At 36.3% G+C, this 24,428-nt stretch overlaps 1 protein-coding gene across 1 annotated transcript in view; it reads right to left on the bottom strand.

Annotated features, from left to right (window-relative positions):
- The window catches only part of GRID1 (glutamate ionotropic receptor delta type subunit 1), a 521,647-nt gene that overhangs the window by 122,171 nt on the left and 375,048 nt on the right, over nt 1–24,428 (bottom strand). The window contains exon 5 of the mRNA XM_062001480.1: nt 4,362–4,415. Within this exon, the coding sequence (XP_061857464.1) occupies nt 4,362–4,415 (54 nt within the window). The remainder of the gene's footprint in view (nt 1–4,361; nt 4,416–24,428) is intronic.

The following is a 24,428-nucleotide window of genomic DNA, read 5'->3' as shown; positions in this document are numbered from 1 at the left end:
AATATTTCCCAATACTCAATTTCATTTTTACTGTAGAAGATTAAATTGCAACTTCTTTATCTTTCCAGAATGAACGTAGGAGCATATTCTCTTTTTTTAATTATATCTGTTCTACTGCTATACCCTTGCTATATCTTCTGAATTTTATAGGAGAAAACCTTATACTTTCAGCTTTTCCTCATGGGTCATATTTAACAAGCTCTTATCATACTAGGTTCTCTTCTTCGACTTTTCAAAATTGTTCTGCATTCTCTTGGTTTTTTTTTAGATTATCTTGCCCAAAACTTGCAAGGCTGTTCCAACAGCCAAGCCAATGTCAAGCAGAGCAAAATAATTGCTTCCCTTATCTTATAAACAGTGCTTTCAGTAACATATCTGAGGACTACATTTGCTTGTTTTGCAAGAGCACAACAGTACTGATTGATATTCTATTTGTTACCCACAAAGATTCTAAGTTGCTCCCAAAGATGCCCACCAGCTATATCTCATATCATAGACAGATTTATCTAAATAAACTGGAACTGCTACAATGTTTTTAGCATTTTGGTTACAATTTATAGTTTCTATAAATCTAGCCTCAAGTAAGTCAGTAAAAACATTAAAATCTCATTTTTTCATTAAGTAATCACAGCTTCCTTTCTTTTCTGCTATATCTAATTTTTTCTTGCTGCTTTTTATGACCCCTGGTGTGAGTAATTTTGTCCCTCAGCTTCATTTTACAATCATTTATTTTGTCACACCTTTACATTTCTCCTTAGCCATTTTTTTCTTCCCCACTGCTTTTTTTTCTTTAGAATTCATCTCTGATTTCAAGATATGTAAGGATACCCCATTGGAATCATAACAATAACTTATTATGCCTTCATCTTCAGAGAACTCCACAGTTCTTTTGCCATCCTTGTCATATTTTCTTTCCAATGGCACCACTGGTTCCTTAACTTGTGAAGTTGGGGAAGTTTTTTGTTGACATCCATTATCCCTATTCTCCTTTTCTCATTTCTTTCTCTTCAAAGAATGCATGCTACTATCCCACATTTTCACACCAATTATCTTTTGACTTCCTTAGCCATAATGAAATCTGAACTGACAGATGCCTTAACTTTTTAAACATGCAGGGCTGACATTGTCAATCACAGGAAATTGTGAAGCCATGTCTGTATCCCAACATTACTTTTTTAATTGCCAGGGAAATTAAAATCCAATATGAATCCAATTTATTGTCTTTGTGGCACTTCTGTAAAAAAATGGCTTTCAAAAAATATCTTCCTCAGTCTATGTCTTCTTTGTATTTTTGTGCAGCTGTTCAACAAGTTTGACTCTCACCTCTCCTTGGCTTGAGAGCAAGTGCATATGGCTTGGAAATCCAAAGCTACATTACCTTCTCTCTTCATCCCTATCTGTCCTTCACAAAAAATGATCTCATATCTGAAACCACTGCTTTGTCTTGCTACATCTTACAAATTTCAATTAAACTTCTGAATAGCTTGTTAAAATGGAAATTAAAAGAAGGATGTGATAACAGTGAAACAACTTATTTGCATTATCAGTCAAATTCAGTAGTCATTCTATTTCCATGAAGAACAGTTGATGGTATTATGTGTTTTAATGATTTACATATAAAAATAATGAATATTTAGAAAGTTGGAATAAGAATTTAAGGTCTTGAGGGAAAAAAACATTGTGTTTCTCTCCTTTTTTTTTTTTTCTGGTCCAAATTCCAGTTTGACACAACAATTTATCTTTTCTCTCTCCTTGGAATGGAGAAAATTTCAAAACCATGAAACATTCCACAAAAAGGGAAACATGGTTTCTAGGACTATTTATATTCTCAAACCTACTGCTGCTGCTAATAAAAAAGCAGACACCCACTCCTAGGGCATTGCCTCTAGTACAATAACGTACAAATTCAGTTTCAAGTATTGCTCTTGTGCATCTCCCATAGACATATGCCCAGGGCAATGCACAGCATTTTCTCTCAATAGGCAGGAAAAGAGAAGGGAGAATGAAATATGTCAGAAGGAACTGACAGAGATATTCAATGCCAGGCACCAAAGAAAAGGAAACTTAGGAGAAAAAAAATAAAAAACAAGAAAGTAAACAGGAAAAAAGACAGGAAATAAACACCTCAATAAGAGACACATCCACTACTGTACCAGTCATACCACAAGAAGAAACAGCACATATCTATCAAAGGTTACAGTTTACTCCAGCAGCATGAATGGCAAAGGTACAAGCAGAGCACCAGATATGTTCTAACAGATTTTCTTTGGGATCAAACTTGCTGGATATTAGCAACTCACAATACAACCAGTGGTAATAGAATGGTTTGGATTATCCCAGAGACAAAGCTAAGCATGGACTAGTCCTTGTGTTGAAGAGTTGTGTTGTTTTGCAAGGATTTATACAGAAATGACAGATATTCTTGCTTTTAAAATGCTCCTTGGTATGTTTAACCCAAAATTCAAATAGAAACTCTACCTAATCAAGAGCAAGAAATTATTCAGTATTTCTAGAAGAATAAAAAAGTGAAGATTGAAGTATAAATCTGCAAATTTAAAAAAAAAAAAAAAGGCTGAAATGAGAAGAACAGGCTTACTTACAAATACATGTTTTTAAACAGTAAGGTTTGTATGACTTTGGCTCTAAAGAGGACATGTGAGGGAATGATATTGCCTGTAAAGACACATCCCTGTGTATTCTTTTTTCCTGAAAGCTTTGTCATACAGTACATGTATGTACAGTATTAAATAAGAAGCATGCCCTAAGGAACCTTAGTCTTTCTACAGATACACCCATGTGGATGCTTAATGGATCTTCTTTTCACAGTTGCTTTAGGCACACAAAGACCAGCACTTTCCTATTAAAAAAGAATGATCAAGAATCAGAAAGGAATGATTCTCCACTTTTTGCTTGCAAAGAGTTCTCCAAAGTTCACAAATTTGAAAAGTTTCTGCAATTATCTGTTTGAATTTAATTGCATTTTGAGATATAGGTATGTTCACTAATACTAGACACCAGAAAATTATACTTTAGATTTACTTTTCCCTACCCAGTCTCTAGCCATCAAAGAGAAAAAATAAAAGTTCCCAAAATAAAAACAGAACTGATACCCTGTGTGATATGTATATATATGCATGTACATGTTTGAAGGTGAAGGTTTTTATTTGCAATGTTACAGATTCAGGCTTCACCAAGTGAGTTTTAACATCTGAACAATAACAACAGCAATAACAAATTCACAAACACTCCCTTCTCCATAAATGTTTAGGGAAATATGTGCTGTATTATCTTTATGTGAATAGAAACACCGACTCTCTGAGCGTATTGATGATATTTTGTAGTGGGTCATTAGAGTAGCTGACAAATCAGGAGATACTTAGATGTAACAAGGACTAGAAAGAATTTATACAGTCTTTACAAGTAGGGATTTCACTCATTTTCCCTAAATCCAATTTAATTACAGAACCTATCTAGTGCCATAGAACAAAATTTATAGTTACTAATAAAAGTTGCTTATCCAAAATTATTAGCTGGTGCAAAGAAAGGAATGTGAAATTAACAAATAAATTGGTTATTAAATTAGAAGCTATGCATTTATAAAGATAAAACAGCAAACACTTGTTTTTAACCTAGGTATTTTACTATCTTTTAATGAATCATTATTAAAATCACAAATATATAAACCAGCATCATTTATCCTGAAGAATCGATCATTTATAAATTATTGTATGTCTTACAACATTTCAAACTCTCTATTTCTTTTTAAAAGGAATCTGCAGTGATTCCCATTAGGGCTAAGGCAATATAAATAATCACAGTAGCATGACAAAATATCATTCGCTGCAGAAGGATCACATTTTAAATCTATGCTACCCTGCACCTTGGCCAAAACATCGCCACAATTCTGCACCAGAGAAAACCTGTGTATCATGTAAATGCATGTTTGAATGAGCTATGCCTGCAATCAGCCTCAGATTTCTTTCCTCACCTCATATCTGAATGTAGTCTTTCATATAGCAGCGAAGGGTGAGATTCTGACACATATAGATGCACGTATTTAAGGTTTCTTTTGAGATATATTCTACTTCCTAAATAGCTAATGAAATAGGGTCAACACGAAGGTAAAAATAGTCTTCCAACTCCTATGAGATGTACTGGAAACTTCATTTTAACTTTCAGTATTCAACCTGTGCCAATTCAACTGAGACGGACAAGCAATGACACCACTGAGTTTGCATCTTGTACCGTTCAAAAAGCAAAAACGCTAAGTGTAGGTTCATTTGTGTGTGTCAAACCATACGAAATGAAAGACAGTGATGAGTGAATGTACCAAGCTGTATTGTCTTTTTTGACTTTCTTACCTCATTTACATAGACCCAGTGACTATCCTTTGATGCAAGGTTGGTTTCCACAGCCTACAAAAATAAAAAAAAAAGAAATATCATAATAAAAATAAATAAAACATGTGAAACATATTCCAGGAAGAACTTACATAAAAAGCTACTATAAAGCTCAATTTGATTGCTTTCATTCTTAGTGGCATTGTTTCAGCGTAGTTCTTTTCATGTCCTCCACTGTTGCCTCATTGAATGGTAGCAGTCACATTTCTCTTGTACCACCGAGATATTCTCAGAACATTCCACAAAAGCATATTGGAGCAGAGTGGTACATCAACATGATAAGGAATACTATGATAAACAACTACATGTGACATGCAGTTCATGAGATTTAACTTCCTTATGATATATCTAATGCATCCTAGCAGGCTGGGTTTCTTTTCAATATTCCACTCAAAATATATAGTCTCGGCCTCTTTACAACTCTGATAGTTTATTACCTAACCACTTTAATAGAAAACACCACTCTGAAACACTCAAGTGAAGCTTGTATGAGTCATCCTCTCTTCATGTTTACATAAGACCCAGGAGAAAGTTATGATTTGCGTGGATACTTTTTCTGGCTTCCTGGTGTTGATTTGGATAATCACTACATATTATAAAGAAACAACACATCTCACCGGACAACACATTTTATCCATACACATATAACCCCCATGATTTACTAAGATGCTAAAACTGGGAAAGACTGTTAGCACAAGAAGCACTGCTAATACTGAGGAATCCAGTGGAAGGATTTGGCAAGATACACAGAAGTTTCTAACTGCTCTCTTTGCTTAACATAGATGAACTCACTTCAAAATATTTTATGGTCTAATAAAGCAATATTAAGCATCAAGAGATGTACACTACAGTGATAATGATACTGCTAATGTCCTGCTTAACACACGGTTAAACAACTATTGTGGATTCATGTCACTTAATAAAACAGGTCAGTCTCAGTGCACACATGTATTTCAGGAGGCAGCTCATTAAACAAAGTTTTGAATGTCCCTGCCTTCAACAACTTCTTTGTGCCAAAATGACCCCATTTATTGAACAGATATTCTTATTGCTGGGTTATAAATGGCCTATGAATCACTGAAATTAACTTTGTTAAAAAAAACAAATACAGATGAACAAAACACTTGCAGTTGTTGATTTTTTAAGCTGGATAATTTGTGTACCTTGTTCATTGTGTGGCCTCAAAAGCTACACCAGGACAGAAGGGCTCTGTAGATTGTGCTGGGCTGGGCAGGAACATCCTTAACTACCTTCCTCTCCAGAACATGATTGCATAATAAGCCTCTTAGATACTTAGCATCAGATGGGATGAATCATCTTCTCTCATGACACTAACTACAGATGACTGGCTTAGAATAAACACCCACAACTTACAAGACTGCAATGAAATGACAAGATATCCATCCTTAAGACAGGCAAAGAGAGTACTGTTGCCCAATCACAGCAAAAAAACAAACCAAAAACTGTTGGAAGTAGCTAACACTAACCCTTTATAAACTAACCCTTAGTTTATATTGAGTAAAAAAAAAGAAAAGTCTAAATTACTTGCCTAAGTAACTATGTTTCAAAATTTAACAGCCTACACAAACCTAATAGAAAATTGCAGGCAACACACATACCTCAATCTATTTCTCATGCCCACAAGTTAAAGTATTCTAAAAAGACAAAAATGCCAACAGAGATACTGCAAAGAAGTCAAACAAGAAAAATCCACAAAGACAGGACACAGTATTTCTCATCATCATCATAAACAACGTTATGGGAAACTAACTACCCTGGACAACACTTCCCATAAGATAACCTATTCTTAAGCTTGCAGTGAAAAATTGTCTCCCTTGGTATTTGTCTCCCTGGCGTTTCTTTTAAGGTGGCAGGAAAATTAAACAGACCACCTAATTGAGGAATTGCAGCTATTAGGAAAGCTAAAAGTAATGAAAAGTGAGTGCAAAAACTTGTAGATTTTCTCCCTATTTGCCCAACATATTCAGGCAGAGCCAAAATAGCCAGGTGCTGTAAGATATAGAGGAAAAGAAAAATGCTGCCAACATTAGCAAAGCGGAACTAAATAATGCTCAGGTGCAGAGTTATTGCATTGGATACATTTTGTGATTTATCTGCAACAGTGAGCAATTTGTATGAATAAATGCTAAGTCTGGGGAGCTGCAAGAGCCAGAGAATTTGAAATGAATTATTGTAACTCATTTTTCTGAGTTCACATATCTGGGCCAAAGTTTTTAAAATGAGAGGCCTAAATTTAGGTTGCTAAGAGCTTATCTTTAGTATCGGAATGCTAGACCGTTTAGCAGCTCCTACAGAAGTCAATGGCTCAGCATTCTTAAAAGTGAAATGTATTTAGAAACATTACCATAGGTAGGCAAGTTTAAATATCTGTATATGTATGTTCTGTTTAGAGCTGCAACTCATAGCATGAAGCATTATTCTAAGCCCAGACATGCTGAAAGGAAGCAGAAACTTCTTGCATTTTGTTCTTCAGATCTTGCACCATATTTACATAGTTTCTTACCTCAAGAATCTTAAAATGGACTATTGAAAGAAATATCTTGGAAGTTTCAACCTCCTGATAGCACTATTGTAGTGGAGGCGTATTTTGGGAGGCTGATGGAAGTTAAGCAGTGGGAAGAGTAAGGTTCACCTGTGATATAATAATTGGGTTTTTTTTCAGAATTCTCAGAATAAGAAAAAATGCCACAATTGTAAATCATGGAGTTTCTTTAAAGAGGAAAAAGTGACAGTACTTGGGAGATTATGGTCACACATTTTTAATTACTTTTTAATTATTCAGGCTGTTCAAGATCTCGCCATTTGTTTAAGCTTGGGCCTCCATCCATTTGAAAAGAAAAATATTGCCTGAAACATCTTGAAGAATCCATTACAGCCTATTTCATAAATGCCTCCTACATTAAAGCAAGTAGGCTAGGAATTTCTATAATCACTGTGGCTGAGGAAAAGAGCTGCCCTCTATTTGGGCAGGATTCATGTGCTAGATGTATTATGAGGTTTTTTTAGGGGAAAAATTATTAATATAGGTACAAGATAACCTATTTATATACTCAGCATATATATAGGATCCACTTACTTGGGAGTAACACCTCACAATATTTCTATCAAACAGAAAAGCTGCTTGTGAGTTAAACAGGGCACTGAAAATTAAAGAGCATCTATCTTTCCTTTATTTTCTCTTATATTTGCAAATAGCTTCTAATAATTTGGGAAAAAAAAAAAGAGGGTTTTTTTGAGACTGTATGCCCTTCCTCCCCAACTACATTTCAATAATGTTAAATGTTAAAATGCAGCATCCAAGCAAGAGAATTATAATTCATCCAGTGACCACTATTAAGGGCAACATATAAATGTTATTATCAGAATCCAGTCAAACTAGGAAGAAGGAAAAGGGAGCAGTGAATGTATAAAACTGTTTATAATTTCTCAGTAGAATGCATTTGCAATAGAAATGAAATAGAGAGACACTAAAATCAAAAGACAAGCATTAAGATTTCAGATCTCATACGAGCAATGATAAAAGAAAAGAATGAGATGCTTCATGAAAAATGATCAAAGATATTCTCATGTATATGGCTTTGTTTACTTTTAAATGAATAACTCAAAAAAATTACCACCAATAATCCATGACAACATTATTTTATACCACGGAGGACAAATATTTACCTTGCCTTTATGAATAAACAACTCGGTTCATTATTTTATCAAATGGCACTTGAGTGATTAAAAGGAGAAGTTAGGAAAGTAAGCCATAAATACTGTCATGTTCAGAAATAAAGCAATTCTGCAGGAAAAACAAAACAGAATGGAACAAAAGAGGAACAGAAACGATTCTTTCTTGATCTTCTCAAAAAAATCCAGAACTGAAAACGCTTTCAAGTGCACAATGGCTCACTTTACCAGGATCAGCACCTTAGTATTAGCAGCAAAAAGCAGACTACATAGAAAGGAATGTAGAGAAGGGTGACACAACGTAGAGAGACACTGGCGGGTGTTCAAACAGACTTAAGCCAACTGTGTGACAGTAAAATGTGCTGAAGAGTTTAGACTTACATGCATCTGTGTTATAGTTACAAACCTGTTGCCTCATTACTCTGTACCCAGGGGAACAGGCAGTAGGATGTCTGGAAGCCCCGTAATCAACCCTAGAATCCTAGTAGGAAATGTCTTGCAGAAAGGAAATACAGATGGTCCTGTTGTGCCTACAATTTTTCGAAACCAGGGCTGCTACCCTGAAATCTATGATGAAAAAGAACCATCAGAATGTTTTGCTAGAAGAGATATCTAGCTAAACTGTATTGCTTGCATACCCTTTACCTTAATGGTGAGAGAAAAAGAGCATCACAGATCTCCAGGAAAAAAAAAAAAAAAAAGAGAAGGTAGATGGGAGTTCACACTTTGAAAATAATTAGGAAAGAGTGTCCTCAGACACAAAAAGAACACAAACCCAGAGGTGTTGCCAACAGATGACTAATTACAACTGGCAGCAGAGAGCAGATACACCTGCAACATAGTGAGTGCTCCATGGAGGCAGCAAGCATATACACCTGACCATCTCAAGACCATAGCTCCAAGAACCAGGCCTTCTTACAAAGCTCCTCTTCCAACTTGCAGCCCTAGTGAAGACTTTTGCCAACCAGACAGACTGCCAATGGTCATCCCGCAGGATGCTTATAGCAGAAAACCAGGCACAGAGTGAGCTAACCAATGAGTTTGAAGAAATTCAAGTCTTGAGTTCCTTTCAGAAATCAGAACAGTGGGAGATGAGCTTAGGAATTATTCAAGGTCACATTTGATCCTTTGAAACAATTAAAAATATTAGATATGCCTCCATTGCATGCAGTTATCACAAATCTCTTGTTCTTCTGAGGTCCTTTGTCACTCTCCCCTTTTTATTTCTAAAGCAACTGGAATGACAATGACAGATGAACTTGTCTTTTTTTTACTTTTTCTATTATTCATAATGAAGGTATAGGTAAATAAGGGCTTGAGGAAGTTATGGTATCTAAATCTCAGTTCTGAAAATCTTTCAGAAGGGGTCAGTCTCGGCCCTTACAATGAATTGCCTCATCACTTCACATTTGCTAGTGGACTAGTTTCAAAAGAAAATTGTTTCCAGCTCTTGTTGTCCCAAGCAAGGTTGTAGCCAGTGACTTGCCTCCAAAGCAGTTTTTTTATTCTCCTTGGAGAAACTATTTAGCAACTGTCTTGTCTTTGGCACACAAAAAAACCCTAAGAAAAAACCCCATTCAGAACCATTTTGAAATCTTCTATTACAACAGTGGGGTGGGGGCCTGGGGTAAGTCACTACCTTCTTTACAGCATTCTGCAACCCTGAGCCACACCTGGCTCCAGCTGCTGGGTTTCATTGCAGGAGGTAGATTTGTCTTGTTAGAAATTACTTTGGTTTTGACTTAAATTTCCAGGAAAACATTCTAGGAATCGAGGAACTCATTTAGATCAGAAAGAAGAGGTACAGACCAAGTTTCCAACGTAATAAATCTGACAGTAATTAATTGGATAGTATCAAAGTGCAACTTTTTATCTGAGAAGCTTTGTGTATGCCTTGGATACAAATAATTTAAGATAACAGATCTAAGAAGTCAATTTTGGTAAAGCAGATGGGTTGAGTCTATATACCCTAGTTACTTGATTTATATTTAGAAACTTCTTCAATTAAGATAATGCATTTCTCATCTGGGAATAACTTGCATAGGTAACAGAACTACATGGAAAACCAATTTCTCTGTAGCAGTTACTGAGATTCTAGCACTTCAATAGAACTTTGCTTTGCATTTTAAATAAATACTCTTGGCCCAATGTCTCCAGAGGAGCATAAATCCTATAAAGTTTAATAGATTAACAATAAATAAATAAATATTACTAGCCACAACAACATAATCTTTAAAATATTTTTTTAAAAATTCTTATAACACTTAGAATGTACTAAAGACTAATTTAAACTGATATTGTTTGCAAAGCTTAACTGATAATGGTACGATTAGTATAGGAAATAAATTACATTTTTTAGGTTACAGCACAACATCCTAAATTTTTATCTAAAGACATAAACCCAAGACATTTTAGACTAGGAATCTTGAAGAGAAAAAAAAAAAATCCTCAGTTGTATTAAACTGAATCAGGACTGTAAGCTTAGTAACTACTGTAAGCTGATATTTCCTTGCTATTTCTGCAGATCTACATTGAAAAAAGCTTTTTTTCTCCTCAGTGGCACTGATGAAACACAAGCAATTATTGAAAGGCTATCATGAGATTATATGGTATTTTAAGCATCCTGGGCTCCTACAGCTGTATAAGCCTATAAACTTGACATATTCAGCCTGAATCTGCCACAAAAGATGGGCCAAATTGGTCATAAAGATATCTATACTCTCCTACTCAGATGTCTGGCCATTAGTCTGGGATAGTTACCCAGTGTTCTTGTTCCCCACAAACTCTGTAATATTTCATTGGTGGTCTCTGTCCAGACGATATAAAATGGTGTCTTTTTTTGATCTAATAAGTCAACCTAACAAAAGGAAAAAGGAGGAAAAAATTCAAACCAAAACAAAAGAGAGGAGGGCAGTGGAAGGCAGAGAAGAAAAAAAAAAAAGATGAAAAAACATTGCAAGGAGAGGAAGAGGAAAAAACAGATAAACATATACCAGAACAAATTCCCAAATAGTGTCCACAATTGAGTTCCATCTTCAGTTGCTAATCTGGTGTTTCACATAAACAGGAATAAATATGACCCAAACCTTCAACAGCTTTTAGCACACACTCCTGTAGTTGATGAATATTGATTTGAAGGAGTACCTGACATTTTGCACAATATGATCTGATAATAACTCAAGCTGAAATACACTAGTAACATATTTTAGAGTTTTTACTACACTAGTTGCCTTTTTCTTAGGTCATAAGTGACCAGAAAAGAACTACATTGAAGAAAACCTACATAAAAGTTTAATGTTAATCAGGAGAAACATTAGAGATGAAGAAAATTATACGGAAGAGTGGGAGAACAGAAACTACACACTACAACTCCTCCTGGCTAGATGGCTGTAATGTTTTTCAGTAACCACTGTAATAGATGTAGCATTGCTTATTGCTTTAGCCTTTGTCATTTCAATGTAATACCTTGGGATTTCTGGTTAAAATTATACTTGTTGTATTCAATCTCTCTCACCATTCCATTTAATGCTTATTTTCCTTGATGAGTACTGTATATGGAACTCTTCCAAAAGGGTTGAAAAAGACTTTACTTTTCAAAGCTCAAATGTCACATACTATTTATAAACATGGTAACTATTGACCATTTAACTGTGTGGCACAGTGGTGACACGGGATAATAGCACAGCTGTCAGAAAGCAACATTTCTGTGAAGTCATAAATCTAACGATAACTACAGAATATAACCTCTTGGAAATCTTTTATTTCAACTTCTACCAAAGCCATACACTGACTTTGAAGGCCCAATGAATTCTTTGAAGTGAATAACTAAATTTTGTTTGCTTATACACTGAATTCCTTTTTGAAGGTAACAGGTTTTAAAATCTCTGCTATTTAGAGCAAGGTTTGTAATGCTCTGTTAAGAGCTGTATTCCTAAAAGAGACAGACTTTGGAGAACAAATTAAAAATTGTAAAAACTGACCAGAACTGGGAACTTGGGTTTTTGGTTTTTTGTTTTGCTTTGGTCATCCTGTCTGCCATTAGGAGAAGAAAACACCCCTAAAACAGTGTTGCAGTTTTTCTGTTTGGAATGTCTACATTGGGTTGAGGAGACATAGGTATGAAGATTCAAAATGCTTTCTCAGGCACAGACTCTGGATAAATAAACTTTTTTTCAGCATGGATGACTCCTCTCTATTCTCATAATGATCAGCTTTTCTACCATTAGGTTATAACACATTTCGGTATATACCACCAGCCTCACACGCTACCCTGTCTCAGCTATACTCAGAAACAACAGCCTAAGCTCTGATCTCAGCTTGCACTGGAAGTACAATATAACTTTATAGATTTTGCACGGTTTTACAGAGTTGATGTTTCTGTTGTTGTAAACAGCAGATAGAATTACATCATTAAGAAACTTCTTAGTTTTCTGATATGCATGCAACACCAAACACTGAAAACACAACTTACATATTCCTAATTTCCTCTTTTCAAAGAAATATGCTTTGTCTTAACAACATGACAGCTGAAGCTCTCAGAACCATGTATCACAAACCCTGAACTGAAAAAAAAAATCACCTACAGGGTGATGAGATGCATTTGATTTTCATGCACTTATGGTTTTAATACTGGTTCATTGCCTCTGGTACAAAGATACCAATTGCACTCTTAAGGCTATTATTTTACATAGTCTCCATGTCTTTAAACTCTGTGAACTTGGAAAGGTGTATCCACATCAGAGGTTACTCTGTCTGTTACCCATCTTTATCTGTTCACATACACACAATCTATTCTCTCAAATTCCTTTAAAATCTTGTCTGCTTTTAAAGGAAAGACAACACTAGTCTTTCCTCGGCCTCAAACATAATCACTTTCAAATCAATCCTTTTCTGCCTACAGCATTCTAATTTAAAATTGGATAACAAGTACATCACTAACTCAAAATACTTACAGGTTTGAGGAAATGTGTCGGTTATCATGCATTTAACACGCACAAACAATGCCACAGGCTGTGTGAGCACCAAAGAACACCTTAACCATCTCAAATCAGAAGACTCTTCCTGATCAGTTTTGCCAAAAAGAAAGAATATTTGCTTTTCTTTATACTGCATGATGATACTTGGCCTCTAAGAGGAAAGAAACACTTGGGGAGCACTAATGGTGGTAATGGAAGGGCTAACACTCCCTTTGTGGGTCTACAGTCTGTCTAAATGACTTTATGCAAAGCCTTACAAGCTAAACAAAGATAAGTAAGGCAGCAGTCACTCAGGACAGTGTACATTTGCAGGACACACCAACAGAAGGGAAGCACAAATACATTTACCTTTTGTTCACAGATTTTTTTTCCAAGCAGCTATTAAAATATTCACCATTTTGGTCAAAACCTGTGATGTTTTGCACTTGCACTTTCTCAAAGCTTGCAGACATTCACTGGAGCCCCTGTGGTTATCTCATTATTGCCAGCCTTTATCAGCTTTATCTTTGGCAGCAAAAACAATGTTAAAAATATATGTTAGAGAAGTGGGGCATGAGCAGATTTGGGTGGAAAAGGTATTTTTCCTAAACACTTGCATACGGTTATTCAGAATAGTTTAAAAAAGTTATTTAAAAATACATATTTCATCACTGAAATAATTTCCACTTCATCTAACTAAAACAAGCCTACCTAACATTTGCAAAGTTATAGGCATGGGTTTTTGAGAATGAGTCTTTCTACATTGTCAGGAGAAATAGTTTATCTTGTAACTTCAGAGAAACTAGAATTCATTACAGACTATGTCTTAATTCTGTTCTTGAAAACCAATAACTTTTAGCATTTTAACTACTGTAATTTTCTTCCCATTGTTTCTGAAGTAGAATTTAGACAAAACAGAGATACGTGCTAGAATTTGCATGTAACTGAGCTTCTATACCTATAGAGGGGTAAAAAAAAAATGTTGAAACAAACAGATTTTTAATTTTAAAACCTGAGTCTGTTTGACTTGTGATACACCATCCTTAGCACTGTTTTCTATCATTGTATCCATGCAGGTGTGAAATGATTCACAAGGGAATACCTACATCTCACCAAAAATAAAGCACACTACATGGTATACGATTTATGCAGAATTATTTATATAGAAGATCATGAGTTTCTGTTTTAAGCCTCCTATGACCAGATGAGGGGGGAAAATAAAAAAATTACCCTAAATATCATGGGATAAACACAGTTTTTAATTTAACAACTCTTTTTAACAAACCATGATAAGAATTGTTTGAACGTATATCCCATTACAAAGGATTCAAATTTCAGATTAATATATGAAAGTATCCGATAAATGTAATTTGGTAAAGTTAAATCAACATATGTAATAATACAACAAATAGTTCTCAACAGGGAATTTGGCATGAAATTCATCCACCTTAAGGGAAAATTTATGGGAGGTGGAAAGAGGAAACAGGTTTATTAGCTGGTGGTAACTTTGTTCATAAAGTCTGTGTTGTGCTCAGATTTCCCAGTTTGAAGAACCTACTTAGGCACATTGAACGGGTAGTTGAGAGTATATTGCAGATATCTTTGGCTTTGGCTAGTGAACAGTTTAACTGCAAAACTTTATTTAAAAAAATATCTACGGAAAATTTTAAAAAGTGTCTTGGAAAGTTAGTAAGCAGAAGGTATCAAAATGGGAAATTTGTGAGTCTTAAATGTAGTGATAAAGAGAGAAGGAAAAAGGTGACATTGGATGGGACCGTATTTTTATATCAGACTTACATCTGATTTTATAGGAGACTCAAAAGAATGTGACAATAAATGTTACTAGTTGAAAAAACCTATATAAAATGACATTTTTAACTGGTTACCTGGAGGGAATGTAATTGTATCATCTGATAAAAAGTATGGAAGAGAAGAACTAAGGACTAGAGATATATCTGGATACATCATGGGAGAAACTCAGATTTTTAAGAAAACACACGGGAATAAAGAGAAAATATTAATTTTACAAGATGTCAGTTATAAACACTTCCAGACAGAAAGACCTGGAGCATGTCAACACATAGGCAACACAGAGGAATGATCAAATATGGCAAGATAGAGACTACAGAACAAGACAGTTGTACAGAGAAAAAGAAATTCTGCATAGAGTAAATAAGTAAAAAAAAAAAATAAGAAAAGAAAAGAAAAAAAGAGACCAGATGAACACCACAAGAGAAAAATAAAATTTGAGACCTATGGGTGATGAGGAAGATGAAAAAGATTATGAAAAAACATAAAAGGTGGGAAGTAACTACAAACCAGATGAAGGGAAAATAAAATTGGGAAGACTGCAGATTCGTACAATCTCAAGAACTGCATGCAGGCCAAACTGACTGACTTGTCATTAGAGAGCACAGAAGGAAGAGGTCAGCAAGCTAGGACAAGAAACATGGCCTTGAGGCAGAACAGAAATAAGAAAGAAAGAAAAAAAATCATCTTTCTTTGCTTAGGTCAGCTGTTGTTGTAAAGTGGATAAATTATTTATACATAGGTGAGATAGACGCACAGTGCAAATTAAAGTAGGGTGCAGCTAATGAAGAACAGAGGAAAATACTTCCAGTAAAAAGGAACAGACAGTAAATGTAACCACTAAAACGTATTCTCATTAAAAGGAACCTTTCTTAGGTGATTCTTTCAGATAAGACAGTTTTGCACCTGCACTTTCAGTGCTGGCCTTGAGGGACTAAGTCTGAAAATACTAGAGGCAAATTAAATATTAAAGAGCATACGGGGCTCACAGACTTTAAAGCTTTACTTTTAATTTGTGAGACTGTAAAAAATTGTTAATGAGGATACACCAACACCCACATCCAAACAGAGAGGGCAGAGAAAGATGTAAAAACAGCAATGAGGACAAGATGAGAATATAAACAGAAAGAGAATTATACTTACAGCAAGACAATAGTCAAAAAGAAACAAATAGCAACATCATGGTAAACTAGACTGAATCTGTGCAATGCAGGGAAAGTGTAATAAAGAAAATTAAGACTTCTAGGATAGTGGTCCTACAGTCAAAGTTACATATAAAAGCATAACATCTGTTTAAAAGTTCTGCAGTGCTGATATGCATTTAATAAATTCTAAAACCTTAAAGCCAGAGAGAGGTGAAAAAATATAATAATTGATCTTGCTGGACAGTGTAATCATGAGTTAGATGAAGTACGGACAAGGTTCTCAGCTTCATAACAGGGGACCTTTAAGAAATCCCAAATTTCCTCTGTCGTCTTTAGATTTTGAGGTATCCAGTTATCTTATTTTCCTCAGTAGTTATTCCTTTAGAACCTGAGAGCTTTAGTTGGTTACTTAAAATTATCAGTGATGGTCCTGACAAATACTATTACAGAAATTAACTATGACAGAAAAGTAGAAAGTACGATAAATACAGAGGTATTTAGAAAGCCTTTAAAAAGATAATGGCCTCTGAAACTCGATAACACAATTATGCTGAAATCTACTACTACAAAAAATAAAGTCATATACTCAGAGAACAACAACAAAAGAATTGCTGTTATTTGAAACTTCATCAGTTTCACAAATACCAGAGGCTTACTAGAGCTGTATCCTGTGATCTGGAAATTTCGACACATGAACAATTAAACCCTACGATATATCAGTTTAAGTGTTGTCAATAGAGTAAGAAAGTATGACTATCAACAGAGAGAGACTCCTAAAGTCACTAGCAAATTGAAAGTAGAGTTTAGTAGCAGAACCATAAGACAACATGCCTTTGGAATTTTAAATGCCTCAGGAGGGTGGAAAAACAAAGCACCTCAACTGCTAAACTGATACGGCCATCCTAGCATAAAGACATATGGATACAAGTAGGATCACAAATATATTGTATCTGAGAATTCAAAAGTTTAAGTATTGTAGTGAGATTCTGAATTCTTCTCAGACAATAGCAGCAGGCCAAAATATACACAGTTCAATATCAAGAGAGTGCATCCTAAGCTTATGAAAGTGATAACTGAGTATGGATTTATGTATTATGGTGGTCACTGTTCTTTAGAAACAGGAACAAGTAGCCAAGAGTACATTTCTTGTGTTGTACCAGAGACTGTAGGGAAACCCAGCAGCATCCTCCTGGATTTTATAAGAAAAGCACAAAAATATGGACTTCATACATTATAGATGACAGTAGAGCTGAAAGAGTTAACATTGAGTCCCCGTTTCTATTAGGAACTCAGGTATCCAAGGCTTAATATCTCAGACATTCCAAATTGCATCTCCTGGAACTTGGCAAGCATCTTGTCAGCTTCAATACAATTTGTTTTTCCAAACCCAAATTGTTTTCAAAAGATTAAGGTGTTCTAAGTTTTTAAAGCAATAAGTACAAAAGCAGTAATCCTTTACCATTGTGATAAGGATTGTCTACTGTAATCTTTATTATTTGCTAAAACTTGATGGCAATACTAAACTGGGGGGAGTGGCTGACACACCAGAAGGCTGCACTGCCATTCAGCGAGACCTGAACAGGCTGGAGAGTTGGGCAGAGAGAAATCTAATGAAATTCAACAAGGGCAAGTGTAGAGTGTTGCATCTGGGGAAGAATAACCCCATATACCAGTACAGGTTGGGGAATGAACTGTTAGAGATTAGTGTAGGGGAAAGGGACCTAGGGGTCTTGGTGGACAGAAGGATGAACATGAGCCAAAATGTGCCCTCATGCCCAAGAAGGCCAATGGCATCCTGGGCTGTATTAGAAGTGTTGTGGTCGAGAGAGGTTCTCCTCCCCCTCTACTCTGCCCTTGTGAGACCACATTTGGAATATTGTGTCCAGTTCTGGGCCCCTCAATTCAAGAGGATAGTAAGCTGCTGAAGGGAGTTCAGCACAGGGCCACAAAGATGATGGATTGAAGCATCTCCCTTGCAATGAAAAGCTGAGGAAGCTGGGGCTCTTTGGCTTGGAGAAGAGGAGACTGAGGAGTGACCTCATTAATGTTTGCAAATATGTAAAGGGTGGGTGTCAGGAGGATGGAGTCAAGCTGTTCTCAGTGATGGCCAATGATAGGACAAGGGGCAATGGGTACAAGCTGGAACATAAGAAGTTCCAGAGAAATACAGGGAAGAATTTCTTCACAGTGAGGGTGAGGGAGCACTGGAACAGGCTGTCCAGATGGGTTCTGGAGTCTCCTTCTCTGGAGACATTCAAAACCCACCTGGACAAGTTCCTGTGTGACCTACTATAGGATGTCCTGCTGTGGCAGGGGGATTGAACTAGATGATCTTTCAAGGTTTCTTCCAGCCCTTAAGATTCTGCGATTCTGTGACTGTCAAAGAAAAGGAAGACATTTTTCAGAGTCTATTTAGGTATTTGAATTCCTATGTACTGAATTTAGGGCTGTGAAAAGAAGACTGATTACTCCAGCTGTGACGAACTCAGACAAAAAATGATGGGGTTCCATGGAAACCAATCGTATGATTAAAAAATTAATAATGTAATATTGGATGAATATTAGCTCCATCCAAGCCAATAGACACAAGATTTCATCCTCTGGAGTCTTCTGCCTCTCAAATACTGCTTCAAATCCTCCAAAAGCAATAGATTTAGAAGAATATAATAAGAGCCAGTTAGTCCGTATGATTTAGTAAAGTATCTCAGTTAACAGATCCTTACAAAAGAATGTCTATTATTAAAAAATACACACTAAACATGAGCAAGGAAATCTTAGGCTGTACTTTCTTGATGAAAGGGAAAGGAGAAAAATCCACACATCTTTACTACATGTGGTGTTCAAATCAGGCTGGTACCAGTCTCAAAATAGTGAGCCCCACGATGCTGTAAGTTTTCAATAGAAAGGAGAAGAAAAAAGTAATAATAATGTAGTACTATTACATTTTTTTTTCTTTCTGCATCTGGAAATTAAGGCAGTAATATCAAGTGCATGATAAACATCACACAACATATGACAGAACAAGGATCTCAGTCATTCATCTTTGTTCAAGGTCTTCAACAGTAATTCTTGTATGAAAATCTGGATCCCTTCTTGCCTTCTGTAGCATCAGAAGGGTTCATAACAGCAAAGGATGTGCTGAACCTGCTGCTTTCTGCTTGAGAAGGAAGAAATGACAAGACACACTTGGAGATACTCTGTCAGCATCCCAGAGGCTCTCACCAGAAATGCACTCTTACCATTGTCCCATTTGGTGTATCCACCTGAAGAGTAAATCTGTGTACTCTTGACTATGCACTCTATAAATCTATAAACTAAATCTGTTCCTTGTTAGGATTCCTCCATTACAACATTCAAATTGAAAACAAAACCCTAACTTACAGGAATATCCTTGCAAGTTTACACTTATAAATTATGTCCTATTGCATCATTTCTGCAGCTGCTCCTGGGCCTGTGTTTTCAACTGAATATCAGATGGTGGCAAAAGTCACTTTCCTTCATGAATCTGAAGCTTATAGTCAAATTGTCCAGCCACAGTGGAGAATCACCCTTCCCTTCCTTGGGCAGACATGTGTGTATGTGTACATTTGTGTGGATACACACCTACATATGTGTATACTCACACAGATGTCTGGGAATGGGCACATAAAAAATGAAAATAGAGTAGAAAACTAGGTCAGCAGTGGCATATAGTAATAATTAACCCCACATTATATAATTTGTGTTTAGATAGATACACACAAACATGCACAAAATGCTGTAAATCCAAGACTACCACAATCATTGGTGCAACTGTTCAGGGACCTACATCATGTAGAAGAGTAGAACTGTATTAGTAGCTATGCTAACAAGTGAAAATTGTTTGTGTATATTTTGGCCATTGATTTTTAAGTTTGGCTATATCTAAGTAGGATTTATTGGTCAAATTATACACTTACCACCTGGAAGTCAATAGAAATCATTAGACCACACAGGTTGTTTCTCTTCTGCCTGTATGTCATGTATGTGCTCGCTTCTGTGGCTTTAGGAGTAAAAACACAGGAGAGTAGTCCTTTTGAATTGGTTTGAACCTGTACATTTTTTTGTCATCATTTGTTTGCTACTGGAAGAAACATGCCTTTCCCACTCAGGACAACACTTTCAGGACAAGTGGCAAGAAGCCATTTTCCCTGCTAGCTTTACTAATGCCTTGCCTTTGAGAGCACATTTTACCACTTCAGTTAGCTGTGTCAGATGAGATACCACATGGCTGAGCTCTGTGCAAATTGCCTCTCACAGCAGCCTACATACCACGCTCAAACACCACCTTCCCTAACCTTCCATTGTTCCCTGTTTCTTTTCATTAAGTCTATTCAGTAATTCTCTCTAAAATCCCTGTCTTGGCTGTCTCTGTCGGCTGACTGCTTCCTGCCCTTTTCAACAAGCACAAGACATTACTCACCTGTTTATACTGCACAGCTGATACAGAAAAAACTATCAGTCAAGTGAGAAGACTGCAGCACACTCCTATGCTATTATTTTTCTTTCCCTTAGCTGCTCCATACTGCCTGTTTCAGAGAAAGGTTTTGTCACGGTTTTGCAAGGAGACACTTTTGCTTCGTAACAGGGGGAGTGGGCTGCAATACAGGCCTGGTAAAGAGTTCTCAGACTTTCCCCTGGCTCTGAAGTTTGGACCCACCTCTGGCCTGGCTAGGCCTCTGCCATCACTATTTAAGGACAGGAATTGTAAGTGTGTAGAAGGAGATGGAAAGGTAAGATGGAAGCAACCACACAGACCCCACACCCAAGAAAAGACAGAAGGAGAGATGCTGAACCAGAGACATCCTATCCTTACAGCCCACCATGGGGAGCAGAGATGCCGTGAAAGAGAGGGTGAGAGCTGGAGACTCAGAGGGAGCAAACAGTTGAGACCCGAACCCAGAGAAGATGAACTGGGGCTGCAGCACACCATGGGAGCAACCTGCTGGTGTGTGGGAGACCCCGAGCTGGAGCAAGGGAGGACTGGTGAGGAGCACTTCTCCTCAGGAGTGCAATAAGTGGCAAGAGACATCAGAAAGGACTGAGTGCAAGTAAATTCATCAGAAAAATTGTACCTACCCTAAAAAAACAAAATAACAACAAAAAACACAAAAACAATTATCAGGCATTTTTACATTGTTCTTATTTGAAATTCCACTACTACAACCCATGATGGATTAGGAGTAACTGAAAACCATAATCACAGGATAGGTTTTAAACAGTTTTATTCATGTAACTTAAAAACAACTAGGATATCACACAGCTTTCCAGAGCTTCACAAGGAGTCTTCTATGTGACTACTGGGCATTATTAATTTTCCAAACCTAAACTTTCTTTTTCATTTAATATCTGCTGATTAATTGCTCAATATACTGATTATTTCTCAAGTCTTGCTCTTGAGTTCATGCCTGTGCATACAACTGTGTTGGGAAGCCATTATATAAAATCCTAAGATTTGCTATTCCATTCTATTGCCAAAGAAAGCTCATAACTTGTCTCAGATGAATAATTGTGGTAATAACTGAAATAAACTGATATGTCTTGTTTTTATCACCATTTCAACTACTACCTCAGCAAATGAGGAGCCTTGAAAAAAAGATGTTAGAGACATTTGTCTCAAAAAAAAAATTCAAACTGACAGCAACTCAAAAATGGGTGTAAATACTCAGTGGTTTACTTTTACAATAAATAGAATGTAAAATGTATGACTAATTGGGCCCATACAAAGAGTGACAGTGAGAGTGAAGGAGCACTGGAATGGGCTGCCCAGATGGGTTGTGGAGTCTCGTTCTCTGGAGACATTCAAAACCCATGTGAACAAGTTCCTGTGTGACCTACTCTACATGACCCTGCTCTGGCAGGTCTGGATGATCTTTCAAGGTCCCTTCCAACCCGTAAGAGTCTAAAGATTCTAAAGAGTCTGTGAAATCCACTTTTTGAATTTACATATGTAAATGTTTCCAGAATTATCCTTTACCTCAGCAATTATGCTGCCCTTAGTTACATTATATGTCATATATGGTATGGACAAGATAGAAACAATAATATATTACTGGTCAATCTTTACAATGAGCTTTTCTCATTGAGTAATCTAACTACAAGCCTGGGTACAAGGAGAGTTCAGAACAATGCATCACCACACCTTCTATCAGAAAGTAACAGCACACAGTTAATACAGGTAGCATTTTCAGAGCAAGGGCATGTCCTATGAGCTTTTTCCTAATCTGCACCCTCTGGCAGAGCCAACAAGGTGTTGCCATGACCAAAGTGCTTCCAGAAGACCTGTCATAGAAATATGCCTTCACTCTCTCTCCTAACCAGGCCTGTGACTCTGAAATTCTTCATGTCACATACACCTTCAAACTCAGGACACAGACTCGATATCATGAGTTGCTGGAGGACTATCCATCACAATGCAGATCGCTCCAAAGGCCTGCCTAATCTTTTTCAGCTCCCTGCAGCTGCAATACCCTATATATGCAGCAGCCTCTCTAACCATGTAGTTTCCATTTTGCTCCTTAAAGGCATTTACAGTTGTTTCTGGAATACCTGCACTGAGGATGATTTTCAGGGCCTTTTATGCTATTTCGTTCTTTATATTCAGTATAAGGGGAGGTGGATCCTGGATAAATAACTCCTCTCAGCTTTCTTGAGAGATTAGTGCTTTGATCAGAAATCTACTGAAATTAGTAGGACTCTCTTCAGTTGTTTTCAGTAAGCATTGGGCCAGACTTCGAAGAAAGAATGAAGTAAACACTAGTTATCTGTTTTCATTATAACTTTTTCATTACACCTTATCATTTTTTCCTCTGGGAGAAAGCTATTGCAACAGCTTTAATGAATATCTTGGCAGAAGAAATAATAATTTACATGAGAGGACAAATTAATATCTAAATAATAAACTCTCCATGCTCTGGAGTCATCTCTTCACAACTGAGCCCTATAAGCATAATGTACGACTGCTGAGTGTATGACTTTGAATAATCACAAGTGACCTGAAATAACAGCGAAGTAACACAGTTTCACTGTCTCCTATAGGGACTAGAATCAATTTTTCCACACTGTAAAATATTGTTCATGTAGATAATAACTTTCTCTTGTCTAACTTTAAAGTTCACATTCATAGGCTTTTTTTGATTAATGAAATGGCTTTGACAGCCTGGAGCTTCTTCCCAATATTAGAGAGAAAGCAGGTGGGTGCCAATGTACGATTATTCAAACTAGTAATCTCCTGTGTCTCTGACTGCTATTACTCCTTTGCCTGTGACCCAACCACTTAATGAAGTGAAATTAGTTTACAGTAATAGGAAATTCTCAGAACTACATGAAAGCACAAGCTTTAATATGGGAAGAACAAATGGCCTTTTCATGCAAGACTGACCACAAGCACTGTAAAGAAATTTGAAAGGACTTTATACCTTTTTAAGAAGGCATGATATTAGCTGAAACAATATACTGAACTAAATATGATAAATGATCAAACACCTCTTCAAAACAGAAAGCATCAACACAATTTTCTCCCTTTGTCACACACCAGAATTTTCTCTTTTGCATATAAATGTATGACACACATCTTTTGTAAATGCAAAATCAAGATCTCATCATCCTTTAAATCCCTCCTAACACTTTTATCATAATACCTATGACAAACTGCCAACAGAATACCACTAACAGAGACATTGACATTTATTTTGCCTACTTGTCCTTTGCAAATGTATGTATCAGTGTGTATCAGAATTGAAATAAATATGTTTTTATCTTAAATAACAAAATACGGTTAACATTTTTCTACATATATATTGTTTATCTACAAAATTCTATTAACTGCTGAAACTGTAAACTCAAATCCTCCTCATTCTTGTATTTCCTGTCATGTAGGAAAAATTATCACTTTCCTAAACTTTGTTTTAACATCCTTTCCCCACCAGTGCTTATAAAAAAAACAAGAGGAAGTAGAGATGTGTGGAAAAGCTACAACTGGGACTTGGGTTTTTTTCCAAAATAAATTTTTTTATTTGAAGCATTAAATATGTCTAATCATTTTCTAACTCTAATATTTGTTTTATTCTTTCTGATGCCTTCTGTATTTTTACTGTAATTTGTCAACTCTTCTTAGATCACTCGAGGGAAAGAATTGTTTCCAATGCAGCAACTGACACAAGTCTTCAATATGTCCAAGTGTTATCAAAGGACAAAAGCAGCCACAAAAGTATTGATGAATTCACATAGCCTCATTTCACACAAATTGTGGTGATATTCAAGCAAGAAGCTAGGAATATCCTTCGACATTTCTCATTGACTTCTACAACAGACTGGATTAAGGTAACCTGAGAAATCTGGTGCATTGTCACATGCTATAGTAGCTCTTCCTCTTCTGCTTTTCCCGCCTCACAAGTGGTGATTGGGAA

The sequence above is a fragment of the Colius striatus genome, chromosome 8, assembly GCF_028858725.1.
Source record: "Colius striatus isolate bColStr4 chromosome 8, bColStr4.1.hap1, whole genome shotgun sequence".
In the NCBI taxonomy this organism is placed as follows: Eukaryota; Metazoa; Chordata; class Aves; order Coliiformes; family Coliidae; genus Colius; species Colius striatus.
Note: the sequence above shows the minus strand (reverse complement) of the source record. Positions and strands in the feature narration are given on the sequence as shown.